General features: G+C 38.4%; 1 protein-coding gene and 1 long non-coding RNA gene across 8 annotated transcripts in view; both read right to left on the bottom strand.

Annotated features, from left to right (window-relative positions):
* Positions 1-8604, bottom strand: part of hdac9b (histone deacetylase 9b) — a 36496-nt gene extending 27892 nt beyond the window's left edge. For 3 of the 4 annotated variants that reach the window (XM_079342703.1, XM_079342704.1, XM_079342706.1), the window contains exons 1-3: positions 8564-8604; positions 7713-7778; positions 7467-7508 (exon numbers count right to left, since the gene is read on the bottom strand). Coding sequence is in view for 1 of the 4 variants with exons in the window: in XM_079342706.1 (XP_079198832.1) it covers positions 7467-7500 (34 nt within the window). In the remaining 3 variants the exon portion in view is untranslated. Of the gene's footprint in view, positions 1-4044; positions 4109-7466; positions 7509-7712; positions 7779-8563 lie in introns of all 4 variants that reach the window. The other variant, XM_079342705.1, reaches the window with a different exon arrangement.
* A 5357-nt stretch (positions 8605-13961) lies between these two features.
* LOC306823944 overlaps positions 13962-26937 on the bottom strand; it is a 13559-nt gene continuing 583 nt past the window's right edge. The window contains exons 2-7 of one of the 4 annotated variants that reach the window (XR_013779073.1): positions 26147-26912; positions 25884-26034; positions 15127-15210; positions 14986-15032; positions 14096-14237; positions 13962-13973 (exon numbers count right to left, since the gene is read on the bottom strand). This is a non-coding gene — a long non-coding RNA (uncharacterized lncRNA). Of the gene's footprint in view, positions 13974-14095; positions 14238-14985; positions 15033-15126; positions 15211-25883; positions 26913-26937 lie in introns of all 4 variants that reach the window. The other 3 variants (XR_013779074.1, XR_013779075.1, XR_013779072.1) reach the window with 3 other exon arrangements.

Here is a 26937-nt window from a genome sequence, read left to right as displayed (position 1 = left end):
AAAGTTTTGCAATACAGCATAGTCGGACGCAGCCGAAGTCGACTCGTGTGTTTTTCTTGTGAGAACAAACGTGGGAGAGAGAAGGTGCCATTGCAAGAAAAAAAACAACGTACGTACATCTTTCAAAGTGCGAAAACCTTTGAGGAAGATGCGTTCATTCTTCTGCTTTGAAACCCACTCTGTGAGATTTCAGAGACAGGCGGAGCCGTAACAGAGTTTCAAACAGGCATAAACACAATTTCGAAGCGTCCACTTATTGTGCACTGACCTTGAGGTCAGTTTACTTTCTAACTTTGAATAGGTCCCTGATGCCGTGTCTTCATCCGCTGCCATAGGCTTTCTAAAAATAGCGACAGCACAACGGCACACTGGAAACAGAGGGCAGCTCTCAGATTTTTTTCTGATCAATGTGCTCATCTCTGCTGGAAACCATTGATCCGCTGTTTGTTTCAAACGGACTACGCTGTTGTTGTACAACTTCCACCCTACATTCAATCAAGACAAGCCTATTTTATGTTTTATGGCCTTCTCGCCTCTCACCTACTCTCAAAGCAACCCCATTATGAGGCTGAAACACCAAAGGGCTACACATTGATTACAGCCTTTAAAAGATCATGCTAAATGTCAGCTGATATTTGAACAAGCTTTATTTACAGACGGCCATGGGAGTGAGCAAACCTTTCGGTGTAAAACCACAGCATGCAGAGTTATTGCATCAGCAGCTCCAAGATCTACATCACTGAACTGCCTGCAGGAGTCAAATGCCTCGTCTGTATCAGACAAACACACAGGCCCAAACAGACGCATGTGACTTAGATGGAGCACAGCCAAGCTTAGCTGACCTTAGAAATCCCTGAGGTATTAATAAAAAACAAAGGTTCTCTGTTCAGAGGCATCCTTGCAATTCACATCCTGCTAGTTGAGCCAGTTTATGAGAGGATAATCATAGCATCATCCCTCTCAAGCGGCCTGCAGCTATTATTTTAATATGACAACGTAACATATATTTTTGGTATTACCGCAGCTTTTCAGAAATCACATTTTGCCAGGCTTTTTTATCCCTTTGTTTGAATACCAGCATTGTTATTTCAGTCGGTGGAAAGTGCAGGCACTTTTCCTCCAGGTTCAACATGTTCTTCTGCAGGGACCAATCACACGTCAGTGACCTGATTATGTTCAGAAGGCTATTGAGGCGAGATCCAACAACAAAACAATATTGAATCTGTTGTTCAGCAGCATTTTTTGAAATTCTCCTTGAATGTTGTTCTTGATTTGTCAATGATAAATTAAGAGTTGGATAAAACCCCATTCATGGAATTTAGAGGTTTCCACACACACACACACACACACACACACACACACACACACACACACACACACACACACACACACACACACACACACACACACACACACACACACACACACACACACACACACACACACAAAAAAGAAGTCCAACAGGAACTCAAGTTTACTATGGGAAGGGTGGGTTGATGTTTTATTGTCCAAGCCACTTCCACCTACGCCACCACTTCTTTTCCTTGGCCCCAGCACAGTCACAGCACTCTCCTCCTGTGGTGTCTCAAAGGTCTCGGACACAACAATAACTCTGAAAAATAGCTTTTCCTCTTATTATTAAGGTAGTGATATGCATACTAGGAAGTCTCCCACAGTGCAGTCCCACCTCTCTTACAATGTCAATTTCTTTTGCTGCTCCATCTGCATAAACCTGGAGGGGCTCCAGATGTATTTTTAAACACATTACTAGGGTGACCTTGAGCTTCAGGGTCTTAACAGCATCATATTCATCCTATACATCTTTCCAGCAGAGTTACATATTCGCCCTGATGGGTTACCATGTGCTTGTGCAGTGGGAGTTTCTTGCTGATGTTACACAGGCTGCTAAGTATGTTGAACAGACAATGTTCTACTTTTGCAATTCCTATGAGAGAGCCTAAACAAGTCGAACAGCTCCATATTTCCTTTTCTCCCCTCGAGAGGAAAACACAAGGTGGAGGGGTCATCTCACGTGAAACAAACCTTTGCATCATCACAGCTCAATTCATGTCATTAGGTGATTATGAGCCACACTGGCGCTTTAATTATACATTGCAGGTCATGTTTTTTCTGATAAAAGACAAAACCCTTACCCGTAATTTACGTCTCTATAACCACTTTTCCTATTGGTGAGTTCCATCACCTAAAATAAGGCTGAAAAGCAGAGATGTAACTAAGGCACCAGGATTTGTAATTGTGGGCTACAGTCCAAGCGGGGGTAAAAAACCCCTGGTGGATCCTTTAGCAACAGTGCACCCTGCAGGTTGATTAAAATAGAAACAAGAAGTCCAGAAACAAGAGCAACTCTACAGCTGCAGCAGATATTAATATGAACTTTACACAGCAAGCTCCCAGGACCAGGAAGACAAACACTGTGGTGACGCAACGATACACATGAAATGATGTTGAAAATGAAGCTCCGGCACAGAGGTCCAAGAAGCACTGATACTGGCACTCACTCTGCAAATAAACATGCACACACAAACAAAACAGGCCCATGTAGGATTACTACATGCAAACACATGTACACTATACACCTGAAAATGTCGCTGCGCTGTGCTTGGGAGTATAGCTGCAGCTTACTTCACCTCTTCTTTGCACTGACTTTTCCACACAATCCCTCCAATGATGCAGAGACTGAAAGGCTATGGCTGCCTCTTGAATACATTGAGTAGAAATCACCAGCAGAAAAGCAACAAGTATGAGAGCTCGTCAGAGCTGCGTGCAAATTGAAGTCGAGAATGTGGGTGCTTCCTTTTGGACTACAAAGTGTGGAAATCCCTCCTCATGAAAAAGAAAAATAGATCCACTGAATTAAAAAAAACGAAAAAAAAAAAACTTTTTGTTCTACTCAAATGCTGTCCTCATCATCAACGCTGTTACGCTCCGCTTTTGTAAATTCATCTCAAGGCCATGAATAAAGCTTGCTTTTGTGATAACTGTCATTTCTCTTGTCTCATGAGAGCATGCTGTAGCTTTCAAGCCTCACCTTTAGTAAACTGGAAAATCTTGTCAGTAGACTCACAGAGAAAATGCTTGTTAAAGCTAAAAGGGAGAATTTAGAGAATGTTGTCACCTCAAAGGGGGTAAAATAGTCTGTGATAGGGAAACAGATGGGTCTGGTAAACCTTTCACACCTCTCTGGCCGCAGGGACCTTTACGGAGGCTCTGCTTTCAGATATCCAGCCAGTGAGTCCAATCTCTGCGTAATTTCGGGATCCGTTTGTTCTGCACATTTCACGCCAAGTTGGAGTGGGGGTGTTACAGCCGTAACCTCCTGCTGCCCTATAACTCACAAGATGAGCGGAGAGAAGTGGCAGGTACCCACAGATGAAAGGTAACAACAAAGAGATGTTTAGCACGGCACATGGCAGCACAGTCACGGCCCCAGAGGATCATGGGATTGCATTGAGTGACAGACTGGTGGGCTTGTGAAGTTGGTCTGTTTCTGCCATCAGGAAGCCCCATCCCGGGACAGTTAAGTGACTGATAGACTGGGGAGACCAGGAGCTCTGAGACACAGCTCATTCATCAACTTCACTGATTCCAACATGCTGATCTGACAGACCGGGGTCCAGTTAGGCCAGGGACACACATAGAGCCCATCAATAGGCAAACTAACAGACAAATAACTGAGTGGATGATGAATAGATATGTCAATATATAATTGAGGTAATCTCAAACAGCAAACGTTTGAAGCTATCTGTGTTTATTACAACAACAACAAAAAAGGCTAGGATAGGTCAAAAAGTTCTTAGTTGATCCAAAATCAAAGCAAACTCATCAATCTAGAAAACTTGTGACAGGAGCTGAAAATCTCTCCATTTTTTATCCACTCAAGTGGCCCCTCGAACTCGAAGTCATGAATAATTCATCTCTCCAACTCCATTTGGACAGGAAGTGGAAACAAATGGAGGCAGGTCTCCCCAGAGAGTCCAAGGTTCTGCAGTGAAGCTGAATGTACAACACTGAGAACACACTCACCAAGCTCTGAGTCTCAGCTGCAACAGGAGCCACGTCCCCCCTCTGGACCACTGAGCTGCTCCTACTGTTTGTAAAGACAGAAGACTATTGCTCACACAACTACCGAATCCTTCATTCACAAACAATATGCAACTCTTAACTTTTCATCCTGAATGAGTGATTCATCACCCGGATAGTGAGGGATAGATTTTTAATCTTCAGTCACTTAAATAAGGTTTAAATCATATGAATGCAGATCAGCAGTGTGTCTCCAACAGGGGGCCTGCGAGCTACCGGTAGCTGCTTGGCGAGCAAAAAGTAGCTCGCCAAGCAAATCCAAATAAATAAAAAAAAAATTTAAAGAAAGAAAATAAAAATGTTTACCGTATGCATAAACAAAACCTCACTCATAGCAAACTATCTATTTACTACAACTCTAGATCTATCTGACCAGATTACAATGCACTAGTCGACAGCATGCAGTGTCAGAAATCTCATTAAAGCTAAGTATATAATATTATTAATATACACTGCAAAAACACAACAAAAAAAGGGGGAGTAGAAGTAGCTCCCGACTTGTTTTATTTTTTGAAAGTAGCTCTCATCCAAAAAAAGGTTGGAGACCCCTGGTTTAGAGGCTTCTAATTTCTAGATTCACCACAAACAGTCTGTAAACGACAGGGTCCTTTATCCTCACAACGACCGTTAACAGGAACTCAACATCCCATGGTGAAACAGGGTTACCTATCCCTATGATTAGAGACGCACTGATTACAATTTCTTGAGACTAACCGGCTGATTCCAAATTTTTGTTGATTTTGATTTTTCGACAGTTTGTGATCCCCGAAGCGATCTAATGCAAGCAGAACACAGTCTTATTCATATCTATTCAAACGCTCGGTATTTTAGCAAAGAGGTTATAAAAACAAACTTGTTATTAAAAGAGACATTTCAGGTTTTGTTTGTGAAATTTGATGGGGGTTAATAAATATTGTTCTTATTATGATGCTGCTTTTTGATTACAGAATGTTATTCTCACATTTAGAAACACAAAAAGGGAGAGCAGGTTTATCTGCTTGTAATATTCTTATTATTGTTGTTGGTAGCAATTTGTGAAGCCTATATGTGAAGAAAACTAGGAGGTGATACTTCACTAAGATTCCTGGAGGTGCATTTTGGGGGCTGTTAAAATGCACAGTTTGAGTCATGGCTAGCTGAGGAGCAGAAAAGGTATATACAATTTTGTTTTTATGGGGGGGGGGGGGGGGGGAATCTGTGATAAAAATCTGTGATCCAAACCGTGAGATTTGTGATCGCTTGCACAACTACAGGAATTGGTCTCTGCGAGGTGAGGTGCCGTTTCAAGTGTCGGGAAACAACACCTCGTGTCCACAATGCCAACATGTTATCTCATGTGTTTGTGTCAGAAAAAAAACCAACCTATTATTTATTGCTTGTGATTTATTCTAAAACATAGAATTGCTATGATTACACTGACATTTAAACTCCTCAGATTGTACAGATGAATAGAACAGAACAATGAGCCGCAGCAGAACAGAGACCAGCACCTTCCTCCGGGCATCAACAACATCACCCCTCCTCCCTTGAAAAACTCACTGACCCAAACCCGTTTTTTCCAGTCTCAGAGAAATGTCAAGTCCAGACCTAGAATTCATCTCTTCGAGGGGAACATAGCAGCCAAATATAGCCTGCTCGCCTCTCCGCCTCCTGACATATATCAGGCTCTAAGGGTTCTGCTAACAGTGGTTAATTTTGGCTGACTGCCATGAAGTCACTTACTATTAAACATCATAACTATACAAAGAAAATTATAACCGTGCAGTGGAGTGTACACTGTTGCCTGGTAACCTAATGCCATGTTGAGGATTCAGCTTGTTATGGAACAGAAAACACTTACAGCCAGAGCCAATAATAGATTCTGGACGGAACAGAAATAGTTGAAAGGTTGTCAACAAGCGTGGCAAACATGAAGCTAAGAGACAGATTATGAGTGAAGTATGTTTAACGAACACTTTTTGCTCTTCAGCATGGGTTTTAATATTTGTTCTATGTGTTGTTGTCTCTGTAATTTTAACCGCTGGTGAAATTATATAATTATTATTCATCTGTCAGTTTTCGAGGGAAAAGGATGGATAGACCAAGAGCTTATTTCCAAGTGTGAAATCCAGCTGAAACGCACATTATGCAGACTGGCACTGGGTGCCGAGTTTTAAAGCCAACTGATTTGAAGTCTCTTTTTTTTCCATCAAAATGCATACTCTAGAAATGTGTGCATCATGACAGATTATGGAAAGCTTATATTTAAGTCTCCTTATTACGAGCTAAAGAAAAGATAGTAGAAAATGATTCAAATAATACGATGGACTAACAGTCTTTCATGAACACAGTAGTAAAGTAGAGAATTGTACTCTCATTTCATTGTATGCCTACTATCTTTGAACTTTTGAACGTTTCACCTTTCCACAGAAAATCATGCACAGGACTCACACACACACACACACACACAGAATGCCCACAAATTGTGTTTTTTTTCCAACATGTCCTTTGTTCCCATTTGAAACAGAAAATTGGCTCAATCTTTTTTTTTTTTTGCACGATATACTTTTTGTCACCCATCACAAAACAACACTGCAACACTTTTCTTCTCTTTTGAAGCCGCAATTTCTGCTGAGTGACATGAAAGCCGCCTTCCCACTGTCACGGTCAGTCAAGTTTGGCACACAAACGCAGGAAATGAATCCGCAGTGACAAAGTGCAATTCATCACTCTCATCACTTAAGTTGTGAAAAAAAGGGAAAAGGCATTGTATTCTTTTCGCCTCGATAAACAGGCTCGCTCTCACTTCTTATGTCATCGCATTGAGTGACTAAATGATTATTTCAAAGGTTCTGTCAAATATATCTGACTTCGAATTGTCAATTTTTAGGAAAATAAAAGTTAACATGCAATATCCAGCAGGGATGTCACACGACACGCTGCTTCTGTGAGCACTGCTTGCCAATCGTAAGGGCCCAACATGCCAATTTATCAGGTCCAGTGAATAATTCACAGATGCCTGCCAAGACTTGCTCTATCAAAAACATTTTGTCTCATTAACACATTCATTGGTACTATGAAATGATGTGTTAGGCTAAGTGTAAGGTGCTGCTAAAATGACTTTCTCTCCCTGACACAGCTCAGATGGTACCTGCCCCCTCAAGCCATCTGAGCAGTGCAGACATCTGTGAGGATTAACCTGCCAAGAACAAGTCCAATGTAAAAATATTAATCTTCTGAGATGGAAAGAAAGCTGAGTGTCATTTGAAGTGGCTGTAAGAAGCTTTTATTTCAAGTACGAGCCGTGTTTTTCTTGTGTGGCTGTATAAGTGAAAATGTCATGTTTGCACACTTGAGGGTCTGTGGTTGCCGTGTTTTCTTATTACCTTTTTTCAGACAAGAGTGAAATGTTGTCATCATAACAACACCTGTGGAAGGAGCACTTGTCATCAAAGCCATCGGCCATTTCAGAATAATAAATGTGCTCAAGGTTTGAAGTGATTCAACGTGGAGCAAAAACAACTTCGGTCCAAGCTGACTGTACTGAAAAGTATCATTACAACAGCTACACGGTAACTCAACCTAGTAACTCGTTTTTTAAGAGATATTTCAGACTGAAATATGATTCTTACTTGTTTTGACACTTCACATTTCATTCAAGTCTTCATCTGCTTGTATTTTCAGTTTTGGTTTCTTATCTGCAAAAAGAACATATGCACATATATTTCTATTGATCTCCATAAACTCAGGTGTTGACAGTATATTTCACAATGAACAGAACATGTGCAAAAATATGGACAATGGTGGCAGGTTCTTAAAACGTGTGCATGTGACATGGTAAAGAAACATTTCAGCAAATATAAGACAGAACATTTGATTACAAATAATCCGTATTTACATGTATTCCAATGGCACGCCGTAGTTGAACTTAAAAACTTTACATTACTGCTTGCATACACTCCAAGAGGAATTATTGCATATTTTACTTAACATTTCTCTTGGTCATTTTCCATTGAATAAATGTAGTGGATAAGATGCAACGTAAAAGTTAAAACTATCTGCCTAATGTATGAATCAGAGAGCTTTGTCTTGGCCATCTGCATCAGAAAGGAAGCTGAAGGAAGTTGTTCTGCATTGTGAGTAGGCCTACATTCACTTTTAAATCTTGGTTTAAAAAAAACAAACAACATTTCAGTTGGCTACTCTTTCTATTTTCCTAAAAGAGAAACAGTGGGATACTTTTGGTTTAATTAACATTATGTGGTTTTATTCTTAACTCCTCATCCCTTCTGTAAGAGGTTATGATCAGCTATACTACTATACTGATTCTGAGTTTATTTCAAATTGATTTTACAGTCAATTTATTGACTATGTGACATGACGGTGATGCGTCTCTGAAAACTGACTTTCAAACTCGTTTGGCGAGAACATTGCATTAATAAGCAGGTCTATTTTTAGCACACAACACACAACTAATACTCACATCTTTTAACAACATGTCCGCGAAAGCGATGATGGGGAAGTCGTGAAGCAAACACTCAGAAGATGTCAGTCATGGATTGAGTGGTGATCTCCTGTTAATATTCTGTCAGTTTGGGTCCACTCCTAAAGGCGGACTCACAATAACGTCACGACCACCTGTGGGCCCAGAATTGCAGATGTTACGTGTGAAATATAAAGACATGAGCCTCATAAGAAACATATAGGCTACTTTACTTATTGCCTGACAGTTTTGCTGTTTCCACGTTTCCCAATCAAAGTGAAGCGAAATTATTCTTAACCTAATGTTGTACAGTAGACTACCTACATGTCACTCGTATTTATCTCCTGTTTCACTCACAAAGATATCTTTAACAGTCAAGCTACAGTGAGGACGTGTAGAGTCTAGCTTAAGGGGAAAGGTTGAGGCAGGTGTGCAGCTGTGATGAGTGAAGCGGTATGACGATAGAGCTATAAATAGCCCCGGACAAAACAGGGCACCAACAAACAAACAAAACAAAACAAAAAAACAGGGGGCTATACACAATCCTTTCCAAGGTAGTGACAAACAGAGCACTCAGTCTATTCCATTGTCCCTCCGATTATCTCTCAGGTGGAAAGAAGAGGGCAGCTCTGTCCTCAGCACCAATAGGCTCACTCAGTTAGTCAAAAACTAAGCAGACCTCCCCGGTATCTGCAGATATGTTTACTGGTGCTATGGCTTATGTATTTCATCATTGCCATTTACCTTATAGTTTACTCAAATTTGTATAGGCTATTAGGCCTGTTTTAAATTGCTATAGTAACAGCTTTGCGAAAGCGTTTACATGGTAGTGGATGAAGAACGAGGATTAGATAATCGGGAAGTTGGATAGGCGATTAAAGTAGCTCTCTGCTTGTAAAGAGATTATTATAAAATCCCAAAATGTCATCGCAACAGCAGCTGCATCAACAGACTCCAGCTTGTGGTTATCAGCTCCAATAGCCTGCATAGTAGACTTGTAGTGCTGGAAAGTGCACCAAAAGGTCTTTAACATGATAACAGTGCCATCTACTGGTTATATTCTTCATTGTCATGTAATGGTCATTCTCATTCACTAGGACTGTGGTTTAAGCTTAGTTCTTAGATCATTTCCGTGAACAATGAACCAAACGAACTCCTACAATTCTAAAAAAAAGAATTAAGGTGAAAAAAAAAACCAACCTTTTATCTCAAATAGGAGCTAGGCCAGTGTGATTAACACTATATTCAGATGTGTCATTGTCAGACATCTAAAGCTGTCCACAGTCTCACTTTTTCTTTTCTTTTTTCACTTCAAAGTATGTTTCATTACCTCCTCTTATTAACTGTTTAGCAAAGATTAAAAACATCTTCCTTTTTTTATTTTTTAAAGTGCTTTGTCTTGTAACAGTATCTTTGTTTCTAATTTCCCATACCACCGCCTGACAAATAGCCTATACCACAATGTGTTTAAATTTTAAATGCATAATTGACAGTGTTCACCAATGCCTTTTGATTTATTTCTGTTAATGATTTGATGTGCCTATAAATCATTCAAAATTGACCTATAGAAGGATGACATGTGGTCTCTGATTCTACATCAACCCTCCAGGATAAGTGATGGGGATTGGATTGCTAAAATTCTCTCCATTCCCTCCCATCTCACTATTGTCCTGCAGCAGCTGGGGATGACCCAGTGGGTGACACCACTTTCATCCCAGGACCCCGACTGTCCAGCTGTTTGCTATCCCTCATCCTGACGGCTGGACAGACAGGGGCACAAACCAGCTTCAGAGAACCTGAAGGATGATCCAGCATGCGTATCACTATCTGCCTCATCACTGTGCAGGACCCCACAGCTGGCAGCTGGATACTAAGGACCATGTCATTTCTCAGCAAGAGCTAGCCAACTAAAAATGTCATGAGATTCAGTCTTCACAAATATGTACCATGTGAGTGTCAGCCAATTGTATTGCTTTTCATTGGATGTGGTTGCATATTTTTAAACATATCACTTATAAAGTAAAAGAGCTGAGAAGAAGAGACAAAAGCTTCAAAAAGCTCCAGTGAAAGTACAGAATGTTCGACACAACATTTATGTCTCCCTTTTCCTTTCCCTTACACACTCACCTCGGGGTCCTGTAAACAAGGAGGGTGTAACAAATGGTCAGAGTGAAATTTTTAAAGAGGGGTGGGGATATGTGTGCATGCATCTGTTTTCTCCATTCATATATTTATTCCTTTGTCTAATGTTTTTTCTGTTTTGTTCTTAAATTAATCAGTGGGAACCTCTTTCCAACTCAGCCTCCCCAAGGCATTTCTGTCGAGATACTGTGGCATTCAGGGGACTCAGGGAAAGATGAAGCTGGATTACCCCCAGCAAAGGCGACCAACCTACAACCAAAATCATCATCATAAATTCCCCAAAATTTTCCCTCACCCTTCTCTTTGTTTACAGCGCCTTGAAATGTGAGACGACACTGGAAAGTTGTCTGGCAAGCATATCCCGCATTCTTTCACAAGACCCCTGCTACCTCCCTCCCTCACATAGTACATACTGTAGCTTTGCCATACTGCTTTTTATTGCTTATTGGAACATTAACAACAGTTACATAATTTTTTTATGTATTTCTAAGAACAACTGTTTGGGCTGACTATTTGTAGAGAAAAACGTAAATAACTTGTAAAGAAGTGATCTGACTGTACAGACGATTTACATTTTCAACTCGTGATTTATGCAGCATATCTAATGCTTAAATGCATTTATGTGGACAATGAAGCTCAATGTACAGACTGCTGCTGTGACATAATCATTAAGTCACTGGGTGCAGCAGAGATAGACACTCAGTTATGTGCCCAAGACTTTTTATAATAATAATAATAATAATAATACATTTAATTTGAAGCGCCTTTCAGGTCACTCAAGGACACTGTATTACATGAAAATACACATTAATAAAGTAAACTAACACATTAATAAAGTGAACTAGCATTTTTTTTTTTAAAGCTTCCTTAATGAAAACCCTGCCAGTCCTGTTTTATGGTATTTTCCCTGTACAGTGGGGAAAAAAATAAAAGTGGGGAAAGCGTTTTGGGATTAAAAGAGAAGACACCCTTTCTCATGATAATAGACAAAAGACTAATTTTCTTCAAATGAACTTGAATTTATTAGGTAAAGATTTTAAGCTTGAAATATAACTGTTCTTGATCAAATAATTAAAATAATTACCTGTTTATTTTAACATTGGTAACAAAAGGTTGTACAAGTCAATAATGCTTTCTAAATAATAGTCGTTTAGGTGTGTGTGTGTGTGTGTGTGTGTGTGTGTGTGTGTGTGTGTAGATAATCTGATATGTTTGTTACAGACATAGTTTATATTTTGTATTACTATGTGATATTTTTAGTGATTTTTTTTAATTGTAACCAAGGGACTGCAGATGTAAATTAGCTCTGAGCTAACTCTGGTGCAATACATCAAATGGCAATGTTTATGTTTAATATTTTACATGGTCCCTTTCAGACCCGTCGCTATGTGCGGGCATAAATGCTTGTGCCCCCCCACTTGAGGCACAAATCTTTAAAAAAAAAAAAAAAAACTTAAAAAAAACTTATTATATTGTCATAGATGCAAAATATGTTGCATTAATGTTGCATTCTTTATCAGTAAACCATCAAAAATATCAAGAAACAATGGTCTGATTGTGTTTGAGGGGAATTTACACTGCAACAGCCTATCACGGACTGACTAAAAAGAAAGTTAAGCTACGTACGTGATGCATTACGCTGTATCCAGCTGTACTGACAGGAGGACTGGCGAGAGGTACTGTATACATGTATACGTTTTTCGCACGACCTCACTTGAGTCCCGTCTGCCTCCTACTCCCACCTTCAGAGAGCAGGGAGGGATGCGAGAGGTTGCGGCGATGTTGCTTTTATAATATTTACACAAATATTAAGATTTAAAAACATTTTAAATGCTTTTAAAAAAAAATTAATATGTATAAATATTACATTTTACTTTTTTGTTTTTAAGTGCAAAAACTGCATATTCAATATTTAATACAAACAAAGATGTAAAGACATTTTGCTTGGTTGTTTTTAATTGTGCAAAAATTGCTTTTAAATTTAAAAATATATAGCTTAAAATATATTTTAAGAGTTTTTTTTACAAGAGCAAAAAAATGCTTTTAAAATATGTATAAACATTTCACTTTCTAGTTTTCAACATTTAGAGAAAAAAAAATATTACATACAAATATTCAGTCCTTTTATTTTACTAGTTTCTTTTTAACAGTTTAGATATTATGCCCAGTTGGAAAAGTGTGTATTCACTTGTGCTTGTGAACACACAATTTTCCAACTGGGCATAATATCTAAACCGTTACAAAAGAAACAAATTGTCTGAAAGTCTTAACGTACCTCTTGAATCATTGGGAGATTGCAACAGTTGACAAAACACTGAATAAACACTAGATTGAAAGATTGTTTTTAATAGTTAAAAAAAATTGCTTTTAAAATATTTACACAAATACATTTTACTTGTGGGTTTTAACTATGCAAAAAATCATTTTACATTTTTCAAAAATATATAGGGTTAGGGTTAAGGTTAAGGTTTAAAAAGGTATTTTAATTGTTTTGTAACAGTGTAACCATTGCTTTCAAAAAATTTAATACAAACAAAGATTTAAAGACATTTAAGTTGTTTGTTTTTAACTGTGCAAAAATTGCTTTTAAATTTAAAAATATAGCTTAAAATGTGATAATTGTTTTTTAACAGTGTAAATTGCTTTTAAAATATGTATAAACATTGACAAATATCTTTCATTTCAAACTCCTGTTTCATCACTTTTTCTGCCATTATTAATTTATGTGAGGGTCAAACAGATCATACACGTGTGAATCAATTCTGTCCGAATAATGGCTCATCAATAGATTTGAAGATTCATTACCGATCAAGGAGTAAAGGCCAAGCTTCTGGGCTCTCAACTAACTTGAGAGTCCGGGCCCTCAAATCTTAGATCCTCCGGATCGGCTTTGAATTCGGACTGTAGTGACCACACCCTAATTTCTAATTCACAATGTATATCCCACTAGTTACCTATTACCACCCTTTGTTCCCGATATGATTGACACTGACAGTGTGATATTTACACAAATTCGAGTCTTCCCTGGGAAGTCTCTACGATGACAATATACACGTCAAAAAATTGTCATTTGTGTGTCAATCTGCCACCCTTTAACACATTTCATGAAAAACAACACATCCTTACATGTGCTATAAGGGCCATTGCCCTACTCTGGGTCTGGCCGTCAGAAATATGCCAGCTACGATGAAAATCCCCGTCCTCCTGTTGCAGTTAATAGTCACAGGATATCTCTTTTTTTTTTAAAATAATTTTGGGCTTTTTCTGCCTTTATTATGAGAGAGAGAGAGAGAGAAAGTGGATAGATACGGATATCAGAAGAGAGAGAGGGGAATTTTGTTTAGATTATCCAATAACGGAAATTCTTATATCAAAAGGTTTTCTGCTCACCTTTTAGTTGGGAGCCCCCTGAATCGTCTGCGGAGAAGTCCGCCAACTCCACCGCACACGGTCCTAACTTCAGACTCGTCTTGTCAATCAGACATCACATCGGGGTCACCAGTTGAAAGATTTTTAGGCTGTGTCGTTTTATCTGAAAGGAAGATCGCGACCAAATGAGATCAAGTCAAAAGCCAGTTTATTGCAGGTTGATCACAGGTAATACAAACAGCCACCCAGCTGAGAATTTCTCTGCTCAACCCAGGCCAGCAAGACAGAAAAGATGGTTTCAGGGGACTGTCTTCTGCTATCTGGGCAGTGGACTAATACAGAAAGGCACAACTGCTGACTGTTTTGCAAAAACAGGAGAAGCAGAGACCTTGAGCAAAGAGCAGCTGGTGAGAAATATATGAGCAGTACACTAATAAAATATGAATTTGTGTGATTCTGTTTTATATGTATTAAATCGAACAAAAACATTTTGCATTGAGAAAGAACACAAAACAGGATATACAGGTTTATAACGTATTATAACGTTTATAATGTATTGTGTAAAATACACACTACCATCATTTTCTCACTTTAATATTTGTTCCTTGTCGGTCAACAAACCCCCAGTTGCTTTTAAAATATTTATACAAATATAAAGATTTAAAGACATTTTGAGTTTACTTACACAGTGCAGTTGCTTTATAAGGCTAGATATTACACCCAGTTGGAAAAGCGTGTATTCATCCGTGCTTGTCAACAGTCCTATAGTAGCTCTTCAATGATAGTGGGATCAAAATGTTTGATGAAACACTTAATATTCCAGAAAAGAATTTTGTATTTTTTGTTTATTGTGACACATTTGTAAGAGTCTTGCACACCATCAATTATCACAGATGCAATTGTCAACCAACCCCCGTTATTAGAAAAATCCATCCTCTCCGTCTTCTGTTTACTAAGTCTGTGAGAAAGAGAAGACAAAATAATAATTTTTAAAAAAAAAGTTAAGTGGAAAAAAGATAAATGCATCCAAATATGCAAATCCAAGTAAGTACCTGTTCTTCTGCAAAGCCTCTCTGAAGCAACACCTACGCTATTCTGAAGTCTCAGCTCTCCTCCAGCAACACACCTCCAAAACCCTATCCACTCACATTCACACAAAGATCAATACATTTGAACACACTGTAATTAAGCACCATTTAGACCAGGTGGTTGAAAAAAATGTCCTTTGATTGAATAGCAAAATGCCATGGTCTGCATTGTAAGCAGGTTAATGTTTGCACACTGTTAACTGATAGCTTCACATTGAACATAAATTGACACAGAATGATCGATATCTAAACAGACTTACATAACATCTGAATAAGCAGTAAGTATGTTATTGATGGGTTGAATAATATAATTGTCCCTAAAGCTGAATCTATCAACAGACTGGATAAAGATGCAGCATGTCACGGCCGTGGTTCCATTCTGACAGACAACACTGAGACGCTGTGTAGGCTGAGAAAATAGACACTTTAATGTTCTTTGCAGAGCCCTTATATACTGTTCAACAGATGTCACAAATTCCTTCCCACTTTAGATACTTCTGTACATGGTCAGGAGAATCACATCACCTTTACCCTTACAATGTCAAACCTCTATTAGAAGAACAATTCCTCATTCCATTGTCAACTGAGGCCATACATTTATACTTTTAGAAAACCTTGAAAGACATTCTTCTCTTCAAATATGGTCATAGCTTCTCCAAATAGATCGTAGTCTGCTCACAGCAAAGTCACCTCTACAAAGTGTAACCAAACTGAACGTATTCACAGAAATTCGTACTATCAGTTCCCCCTTTTTTTTATATAACATGTTTTTCTTTAGGGGAACCAAATCTTGGTTTTCCTAAAAAAGGCGCTCACCATCACCTTCTACAAGAGTATGGTCCATGTCTTATATCTATAAGAAATCAAAATTATTCTAACTTGACCCAAATAACATAAAAATGTTAGAAGAGTGGTTGAAAATTACAGATACAACTCATAGACCATAAACTCGCTTACAGGAGACCAAAACCTTATCTCTTTACTTAAATTTGCAAGATGTTTTAGTGCAAAGAAAGAAATTAGGATGAAAAGAACTCCTGAGTACTATTTGACTAAACAGAACCGGTGGGAAAACCCTATATTTTATTCAATTGCTTATTTCTAGGGAGAAACCCAATCCGTGTTCTGCTATCTCTTTTCTCTTATGGTGAGTACATAGTACATCTAAAACAGAAAATGAATAAGCAAGAGTAAATAAAATAAAAACATAACACAAAATGAAACCAATATGTAATACTTATTCATATCACATCCCTCACTTTTTTCTTTTTTTTTTTATGTCACATCTCATTATTCAAAAACAAAAACATAACTGCAAACTCAAATGACTAAATCCTTCCTTGACATGGAAGACACGGCCCCAAATCCAAAATAATAAGCAAAAACCCATGTAAACTAGAAATCAAAAAAATCTTACCTATCGCGCAAAAAGAAAAACAATACTAACCTCCCTGTCTATTCATAAACAGGAGAAAAGTTGTTCCACCTACAATAGGAAATGCGGCACGTGTATAACCATGGCAAAGGGACGTGGAATCCCTTCCACTGTCTGGGGTCACTACGAATCCCTCAATCAATTCATATATAAGGGTGTAAGGTGCAGGGCATCATCGTCACACAATCAGTCCACATTATTGATGTAGGAAATGGAACCAGAATCTGAAGAAGAAGTTGATTCCGGGCTGTATGATTCATGATCCCCTGGCACAACCCCTGGAGGACAGTAGAAGGCCACGTTCCTAACAGGATGTTGAAACATAGTCAAATTAGTAACTGAGTTGACAGATCTGAGAATCAATGCATGGTTCCTGAGCAAGGTTGCGTTCTTTACGTTCACGCATAATTGTGGATGAGTCCAGAAGAGAAAAGAAAAACAGATAACAGAGTATTGCCCCACATATCATAGTAAGATATTGAACAAGATCTTTTCTAAAATATTCGAATCTCTTAATCAGTCTGTACTTCCCTTGTCCATGACGTATCTGGCAGCTGTTACGTCTTGTGAAGTCGATGGGTTCACAGGCACCAATGCTGCAACTCCCGGTGTTATCTGCGGTACTGCCTTGACCCTGGATGCGTGAATCCATTGCGGTTGACCTTTTACTTTGAGTGCCGTTCTTGTAACAAGGAGTACTTGAGTGGGCGGTCCAAAGCGTGGCTCGCCTTCTATTCGTTTCAGGCTGCGAACCAGGACGTAGTCACCCGGTTGGAAATCATGGATAGGGGTATCGGGAGGTGAGGGCAAAGCATCAGTCACTTGTCTAGAGTACTCGGAAACAAAAGAAAACAAATGCTTAACATATGTCTGTTGCATTTCCTGTAATTGCGTCAAATCAAAAGCTGGTTTTTCGTGCATTATCACACCCAAAGGAAATGGTCGTCCCATTAAGACTTCATGCGGAGACAATCCAGTAGTTTTGTTAGGCATGGATCGGATAGATAACAAAGTTAAAGGCAATGCATCAACCCAAGTCATTTGTCGAGATTGATGTATCTTAATCAATTTTTCCTTTATCGTGCGATTAGTTCTTTCAACTTGTCCTGAACTTTGTGGAGAATATGGTATGTGAAAAGTCCATTTGATACCTAATGCTAATGCTAGCAGTTTAGTCACCCTTGAGGTAAATGGCGTACCATTATCAGAATCAATACCATAAGGAATTCCAAATCTTGGAATAACATGTTCCATTAAACACTTAACCACTGTCTGAGCATTTTCTTTCCTTGTAGGAAAAGCTTCAGGCCATTTTGAAAATCGATCCACTATAACTAAAAGATATGCAAATCCTTTAGCTTTTGGGAGATGTGTAAAGTCTATCTGCAAGTGTTGAAAAGGTCCCTCTGGTTTAAGTAAGTGTTGTCGCTTCGGTGGGTTCACATGTGGATTACATCTGGCACAAATTAAGCATCTTTGAGTAAATGCTCTGGCATGCTGTTCCATTCCCCTTGCATAAAATAGTCTGGAAACATAATCTATTATAGCTTTGTAATTAACATGATTTATTCCATGTACATAGGCAATGAGAGTATCATAAGCCAGTTTCGGTAAAACAATTCGTTGACGTAAATCTTTCCACAATCCATCATCATCCATATAACATCCTTTATCCTTCCAAGATTGTACTTCAGACTCTCTAGCCTGAGTTTGGAAAGTTATCAAGTCTGTAACAGTAAAAGGTGGATCAGAAATTGTTGCAACAGCCATTTCAGTATTCAACCAAGGTGGGAGTGAAGCATTCATTGCAGCATCCTTAGCGTGATGATCAGCTAAATTATTACCTCTGGCTATATCAGAATCACCTTTGGAATGCCCAGCACATTTGACAATAGCAATGTGTTCTGGCAGCATTAAGGCTGACAATAAGTTCTTTATTAAGTCACAATTCAGAATTGGTTTACCCGCATTAGTTATGAAGCCTCTGTTGGCCCATATTTTGCTAAAGTCATGAGCTGCCGAAAATGCATATTTAGAGTCAGTATAAATAGTAACCGATTTACCTTCAGCTAATATACATGCTCTAGTTAATGCGATTAATTCCGCTGCTTGGGCAGATAGTGATGGCAATCGATATGCTTCTACACAATGGTCATGGTTATCAACGATAGCATATCCTGAAAGAATAGTGGCGTCATTTGGGCGCATAGAGGAACCATCACAATAAAAAACAAAGTCATTTTGTTGTAATGGTGTTTGTTGTAGATCCGCTCGAATACTTGATGTAGAATTGATTAAGTCCATACAGTCATGTACATAACCATCGTCCTCAGGCTGAACAGCATGTAACAATGATTTTAAATGAAGAGCTGGATTCGTACACGTTGTAGTGGACAAAGTCAAATTCTGGGTACCCGTCAAAATATGTTCGTAATTACTGCGTCTTTGACTTGTCATATGTTGTGTGGTGATGTTGCGTAGAATGATATCTACTGTATGAGATGTGTGTAAAGTCATTGGATGACCCAGGACTATGGTTTGTGCTTTCTCAACCATTATAGCAGCAGCTGCAACAGCTCTTAAACATGGGACCATTCCTTGTATTATTACTGGCAAAGATTTGGAGTAATATGCCACTGGTCTCATGCCACCACCATGCAACTGCGCCAATACTGCTGAGACAACTTGACCATCCTCTGCAACATACAAATGAAATGACAAGTTATAGTCTGGAAGTCCGAGTGCCGGTGCACTACAAAGAAGAAATTTTATATGCCGAAAGGCATGTTTCATGTCGTCAGACCACTGTACTATTTCAGGAGCATCCTTTATTGTAGCTTTCCGCAAAATAGAATCATATGTGGCGTACTCAGCAAGCCATGCTCGACAATAATTGACTAATCCCAAAAATGACAACATTTCTGATTTTGTCTGTGGTTTTGTAATGTCCATAATTGTTTTAACCCTATCAGGAGATAAATATCGACACCCATCCTTCAAAACATAACCCAAATAATTGACCATTGGTTGACAAAACTGAAGTTTAGCAAGCGATGCTCGATGTCCCCCTAAGGCAAGGTGTGTCAAAAGTGCTAAAGAATCTTGTATGCAATCTGATTCAGTAGGAGACGCAATCATGATATCGTCACAATAACACAATAACGAAGATGGACCAGGTAAACTCAGTTGCGACAAATGTGCATTTACTGCAGCTGAATAAACAGAAGCTGAGTCGATAAAACCCATAGGTAATCTCAGCCATACATACTGTTCACCCTTATAAGTGAATGCAAATAAATCTTGTGTATTCTCATGTACAGGACTCGAAAAGTATGCAGAACAAAGGTCCACAACCGTGTACCATTTTGAGTCTGCTGGGAGAGCAGCCAAAATAGCATTTGTATCAGGAACAACAGGTGCCATTGGAAAGACAGCTTCATTAATTTTCCTCAAATCCTGTGTAAATCGATATTTATTAGTACCAGGTTTCAAAATCGGATTTATAGGCGTATTATTTTGTGAACGTCTCTTGACAATCACTCCCTGTTGTAGTAAGCTTGCGATAACTGGTCGGATGCCCTCTTCTTTTTCTTTTGACAAGGGATATTGCTTCACATAAACTGGATATTTTGAATAGTTAATGTGAGCCTCGTATGGCTGAACATTCAAAGGTCCGACATGATTAGCATGCAATGCCCATAGTTCAGATGGAACAGAGGCCAATATTGAAGGAGGTTTTAACAAAATTTCTTTATCAACCAGTTGAATTTGCGGCTTGATTGTATTAGATAGAGTCTTTATGAAGAAATGTGTGGGGTTATCTCCATACGACCAAATAATATAATCTTTATTTCGGTCTTCATTGTCTGGAAGTTCATTAAGATGTTGATAACATGAATTCAGCAAATAGACAAGGTCAGTGAAATTGTTTTGAATAGCACACACGAAGAATTCAACAACACCAAAAACATTTCGCCACAACAACAAAAGACCACGTGGCGAAACATAAAAGCATTGTGGAACCTCATTCATGTGTGTTTGATCGATCTTTGAGTCAGAAAAGGGTTGATCAACAGGCTTCATTTTCAGGATTTGAGCTGCTACTGCTGCTTGACACGAGGCCAACTGTTTCAGTCCTTTCATAGTGAACAGCTCATTTATAAAATCAACATTTATCAAGACAGACGTCGCATGATATGAATCATGAACAACGTCAGAAAATAGTTGATATGCTCTGTGTGTTGGTATATGGATTTCAACACCATCATCTGAACATACAATGGTAGCATTGAGCTTGCTCAATAAATCACGACCTAATAAGGACATAGGAACAGTAGAGCTTACAATAAATGAGTGTTGGAGTTGTATGTCATCCAATTCTATCTGTAATGGTATAGACAATGGCTCAGTTTGTGGTACCCCTGTAATACCTACAGATTGAACGGTTTTTGAAGTTATAGGACAAATCAAATCCTTTTTGTTTAAACAAGATAGCGTCGCTCCGGTATCAACCAAAAAAGGAACCTTTTTACCTGAAACATACAAGCTTAATTGTGGTATCTCAGAAGGAGTGTTAGAAATCTGAAACTGTGGAACATTGATTATAATCTTAATATTATCATCTATGTCCCAAGACTGGTCGCGTCATTTTCGCCATATCATGTCACCCGTCCTATTTGTTTGTCCCTCTCTAGTCAACTGTTGATTGGTACCTAAATCCGGTTGACCTGTCTGATAAGAATCATTTGCATCTTGTCGAGGCATTGTAATTGCTGGTGGAGTATAAAATCTTCCTGCAGGTTGATTGTCGCTTTGCCATTTCAAATGGCACTCTCTTGCCCAATGACCCTTCTGAAAACAGAATGAACACACATCCGATGCATTCCTAAATCTTCCTCGTCTGTTGAAACCTCTCCCTCTCTGAGAAATCTGATACGCTCCCGGTCTGGTCTGTGAGAAGTTGTAGTCTCTATAAATACCTCTACCTCTCTGAGGGAAGTTCTGGTATGCCATTAAGTGTGCGCCCGTTATAGGAGTCTGAAGATTTAGCATACCAGGATTAACTGAATTAAACAGTCCAATAGCATCCAATTCTCTGATTTTCTTCAACAGATCAGTTGGACTCAAGGAATACACATTCGGTGCAGACAATTTCAGAGTATATGCAGATTGATCACCAATACCATTCAGAAACATTGAGGTAAAGAAAGGATCCTCTTTATCAGAAATGTCTAGTTTAGCTTGTTCTTTCCAGCATTTTTGGAATCTGGATGCATAGTCTGACATGTGTTCATTAGGTTGACGTTTACAGTTTAAGATTTGTGTCACATCCCTATCCTGGGCTGCATTTTTCTGCAAAAACTCAGTCAGTTGTTGAATGTGAGTTTCTTTATGTTTTCTAGTTAACCAAGGAAACTTTCCTTCCAAATCCACTTCACCAGCCACAGGGCCATCATAATCATAGCTCAACGAATCACATTCAGCCATCAACGTTTCCACTTTAATATTAGGCATTAAAGTACAGAGAATGTAGCGAAGGTCTTTCCCAGACATTGAACCATGTGTCAACAAGGAGCTCCACCAATTAATAAATCCCTTTGGATTACTTAATGGCGGTGGTGCATCTTGTGTGATTCTAGAGATATCAACGAGAGTCAAAGGTTTATTAATAACTTTATCGTCAAATACAACAAGTGGAGCATTAATGTTTGTGTTACCATTAGAACCAGTTAAGTCGTTGTTACCAGTACTCATTCTGACCTGTTCAGTCATCTTGTCTTCTTCAATCAATTGCTTAAATTTGACATAAGCTTCTTTGATGTCACTGTCAGAAATTGTAGATAAAATTCCATGCAGAAGTTTTGAATCAAGTGGTTTTTGAAAATCACTCCTTTTCTTTTGGTCATCTTGAAATCTCGCAATTATAGCATCAAAATCGCAAAAGAGCTTCTTTGCGACAGGATCAATGTCATGTCCTGTTTTCAACAAGGAGAAAATCTTTTTAAATTCACTCCTTATACATTCAGAGGTGTAGGCCATTTGTTCCTTAATAATGAGTGATGTGTTACCAGCATGTCGTCTCTCTATAGATTCAAAAACCTTTCGACCATTCTTTAACCATAAAATAATGCAAGTCATTCTCCAGGCTTTTACTTCACTTGACACCGTCTGCTTGAATGGAAACACAATTGTGGGAACCACTTTATGAGTACATGAATTCTTTCCCAAAACTGTATCATCCATTATTGAATGAGCAATAAACCAGTCACAGATGTCTTCTTCGTCGGATGGGCCTGCTGCAAAAGCATATGATCCATCATGTGTTGAAGTTTTGGTATGTGGTCCCCCCTTCATGTCAGAAAAGTCACCCTGAATGTCATTCACACCAGCTTGAACCATCGTAAAATCAAGGTGTTTGTTGGTTCTGTGCTTCTGTTTGTCATGAAGGTTAACATTGCCAGGCCACTGAGAACTCATCAACTCCCATGCTTTGAACACAGACAGCATGTATTCTTTGTCCCACGTTGGATCACAAACAGAAGTGTTATCAACTAGATAACCGCGAATCAGATCAAGTTTGTGTTTTTCAAAACTTCCTTCTATGGGATAACGATTATCAGACCATGAAGCCAACGTGCTTAAAAAAGGTTCTACATAGTAAAAACCGATTTTGCTCTGAATCCATTCTCTCGGGGTCATATTTTTGACAGGTTTGTCAGGTAACAGAGTTAAGTTGGGATTGGCTTTTAACAAGGCTTTCATAGCTTTACGTTCTGTTCTGGGTAAATCAAGCACAGTTTTATATTTGATACTGGGTATAGTATTTGTTGAAGTTTTACTACTTTGATTCCCCATGGTCTAATTTATTTGATGTTTAACAAAATTAATGAAAAAGTTTTCAAGAGAAATAGTTTGTACAAGTTATATCTTATCTAAAGCAATTTTAGTATGTTACACATTAGTAGTTAGTTAGGTGTATTAAACAATGTAAAATTTCAAAGGAATTAAGATATTTAAATGTTTATATTTATTTTGACATGTACTAAACAGCAAACAGGCATGCACATTTTATATGCTGCATAATAAATACAGTCTGTAATAATTTTGTTTTAAAATTTTTTTTTTGAAATCTAAATTTTGTCTCCTGGATGTTATGATCATAAAATGGATTGCTCGAGACTTTTTTTAGACACAATATATAAAACAAGACAACAACATAAATCAACGAACGACAAACAACAAATCAGGCCTATTCAGTCAGTTGGTTCATTCCGTCAAAGACTTGGTATTTTCTGCATCGATGTCTCACCATATCCGTACCATATCATCAATAATGAGAATTCGAACCTCATTATACAACTCCTTATCATCGTCCACTCAATGATCTCCTCATAGGTACTATTTGCTTTGACCCAGGCGTCCACTCGCCTCCAGGCTTCCACTCGCCTATTCATATAAATCTGACTCCCTTGGCGTCCACTCGCCAATCTCCACAAAGAACAATACTTTATAACCCAAAGATAAACTTTGTCATAGTAGAAAGTCTTCTAATGAGTCATTAGTATATCACATAAAACAAAGAACAATACAACAACATAGAACAACATAGAACGATTTTATGATCCATATAGTCCAGGAATTATAGCACTTTAAAGTAAATTGAAGTATAATATCTATTTTTCCAATAAAAATTGATAGAAACAGCCGCAAACAGATTCTTTATTGACAGAGACATCGACTTCTCACCCAGCAAAGTAGTTAAGAAAATCAACCACTCACCTGGGCTTGAAGTCTCCGTCAATCTGTTCGTAGACGCCACTGATGGGTTGAATAATATAATTGTCCCTAAAGCTGAATCTATCAACAGACTGGATAAAGATGCAGCATGTCACGGCCGTGGTTCCATTCTGACAGACAACACTGAGACGCTGTGTAGGCTGAGAAAATAGACACTTTAATGTTCTTTGCAGAGCCCTTATATACTGTTCAACAGATGTCACAAATTCCTTCCCACTTTAGATACTTCTGTACATGGTCAGGAGAATCACATCACCTTTACCCTTACAATGTCAAACCTCTATTAGAAGAACAATTCCTCATTCCATTGTCAACTGAGGCCATACATTTATACTTTTAGAAAACCTTGAAAGACATTCTTCTCTTCAAATATGGTCATAGCTTCTCCAAATAGATCGTAGTCTGCTCACAGCAAAGTCACCTCTACAAAGTGTAACCAAACTGAACGTATTCACAGAAATTCGTACTATCAGTTATTCTTATTTTCTCCAGTCCTTGACTAAAACAACGTTATACGCAAGACCGTCCCAAGACTGCGACAACAGTACAGCTGGCTCTTCTCACTCATTGTAGACATTTAAAGAGAATTGATTTCTGCTGTGTTTATGTAAAATCGAAAGGTGAGTTAAATCTCATCATTTTGAAATAAATGTGTTTCAAATGATGAATCTTAAAGAAACTCACTGAGTTTATGACTTTCAATAATCTATTTATAGCAAATAAGCAATTGATAAGTAATATTTGTACATAAATGATCATGGATTAACATTTGTTCTTCAAAAATAATTTATTTTATTGACCAAAAAGCATACATGTTTGAAATATTCCCAACATCAGCCATGTTGTGAGTTAATATTAAGCAATACGGTTGAGTGAATATGATAAAACACTGTAAAGAAGACACTGGTCACCACCGAAACATTGGGTGTTTTTTAAAGATTATAAATACATTGAGTTATCAACTAAAATGTTATTGCTGAACTGTATGTTCGATCTCATAAATCGTTAACTCTGAAATCAATCTGATCAGTGTCATGCATTTTAGAAAGAAGATTGCACATCAATTTTGAAGAATTGTATATATTGAAATTTGTTAAAAAAAATTCATGTATTGATTTTGTGAAAAGTTTCAATAAAAAATTGTGAAAATAATGTTAACACGGGGAAAGTAAACATTAACATAATATTTGTTTTTAATACTTTAATACTAGGTTTTGGTAGTGACAGATTTGGGGAGAGGAAAAATAGTTTGAAAATACAATAATACAATTTGTTTCCATAGTCTGTGTGTCCACTGTGTGTTAGAGAATGAGCATCCCCTAGACGCCATTCATTCTTGTAACACTGTCGAGACACAGGAGTAAGTTTAAAGAAAAGATGGGGTTTTATTTTATCTAAAAATAAAAAAAACTGATTTTAAGAACTAGGCATATAAAAGATGTCCATTTAATATAACTTGAAATCAAGATGATGAAATCAATTGGGGTACCTGAAATCAGTGCAGAACCTATTGCCTCCATCCTTTGGTATGGGTAGAACTGGGTTCCAACACTCGCTCTTCAAAACCTCGAACCCCAGGGACAACATCAGGTCAAACCTCCCTCTTCAGTGAGGCCAGCAGCCACTCAGGGATCCTGTAACTTAATTTTTACACCTCTCATCTTTACACCTTCTCTCACAACAATGTCATGTTCAACAATATTTGTTCCAGGGATTTTCGTGGAAAACTTCTGACTTACAGATAGATCTTACCTGAAGCAGTTTGCCATCTGAGATCATGGTCTACCAGGTCACTAGAGAGTGAAGTATTGCTCTTCCACTTCTTCATCCAGCACACTTCTATCACCAGGTAGGAACACCAGGACTTTCTGTCCTGGGTCGAAGGTTCTCAGCCTGGCTGACTTGTCATAACAGGACTTGTTGCTGCTGGGCGTCCACCATGTGCGATTGGGCCAGCTCGTCCATTTATACAGTCTGTTTCAACACTACTGTGCAACCTCAACAATAAACATAGTCAAAACAATCCTTCTCTGACAGTGTCAATCAAAAAAATACTTTTTTATCTTTGTAAAGACAGAAATCATGGCAGAGTTTTTGTAATGGATCAAATTCGATTGTACAAGTGGACTGAATGAAGTGGCAGGTAAGTGTATGTCAAGGTCTACAAATTCACATTTAAATTGATACATAAGTATATTTACCAGCTTTTAAGACGCTCTCTTCAGAGATCCAGGATGTCCTGAATTTTGGTACGAGTATAGCTGCAGCAATCAGCTCAGGTTCTTTCATGATGTCTCCAAAACATTTCTGGATCCCATCCTGCAGGGCGTCAATAAGAGGACCACACACTTTGCAAGCCGACTCCAGCTTCTTCAACTTGTCCTGCAACTGGTGAAGTGTTGGCAGCAGGAAGCCCATATACACAGATGATTCCCCTTGGAGGATGTTAAGGGCCATGGCAACAGGCTTCATTACAGCAGTGTACGCAACCAAAAATCCAATTTCAGCTGGATTGAGCCTAGAACATCAGAATAAAACATCAG

This window comes from Symphodus melops, assembly GCF_947650265.1.
Source record: "Symphodus melops genome assembly, chromosome: 5".
Lineage (NCBI taxonomy): Eukaryota > Metazoa > Chordata > Actinopteri > Labriformes > Labridae > Symphodus > Symphodus melops.
Note: the sequence above shows the minus strand (reverse complement) of the source record. Positions and strands in the feature narration are given on the sequence as shown.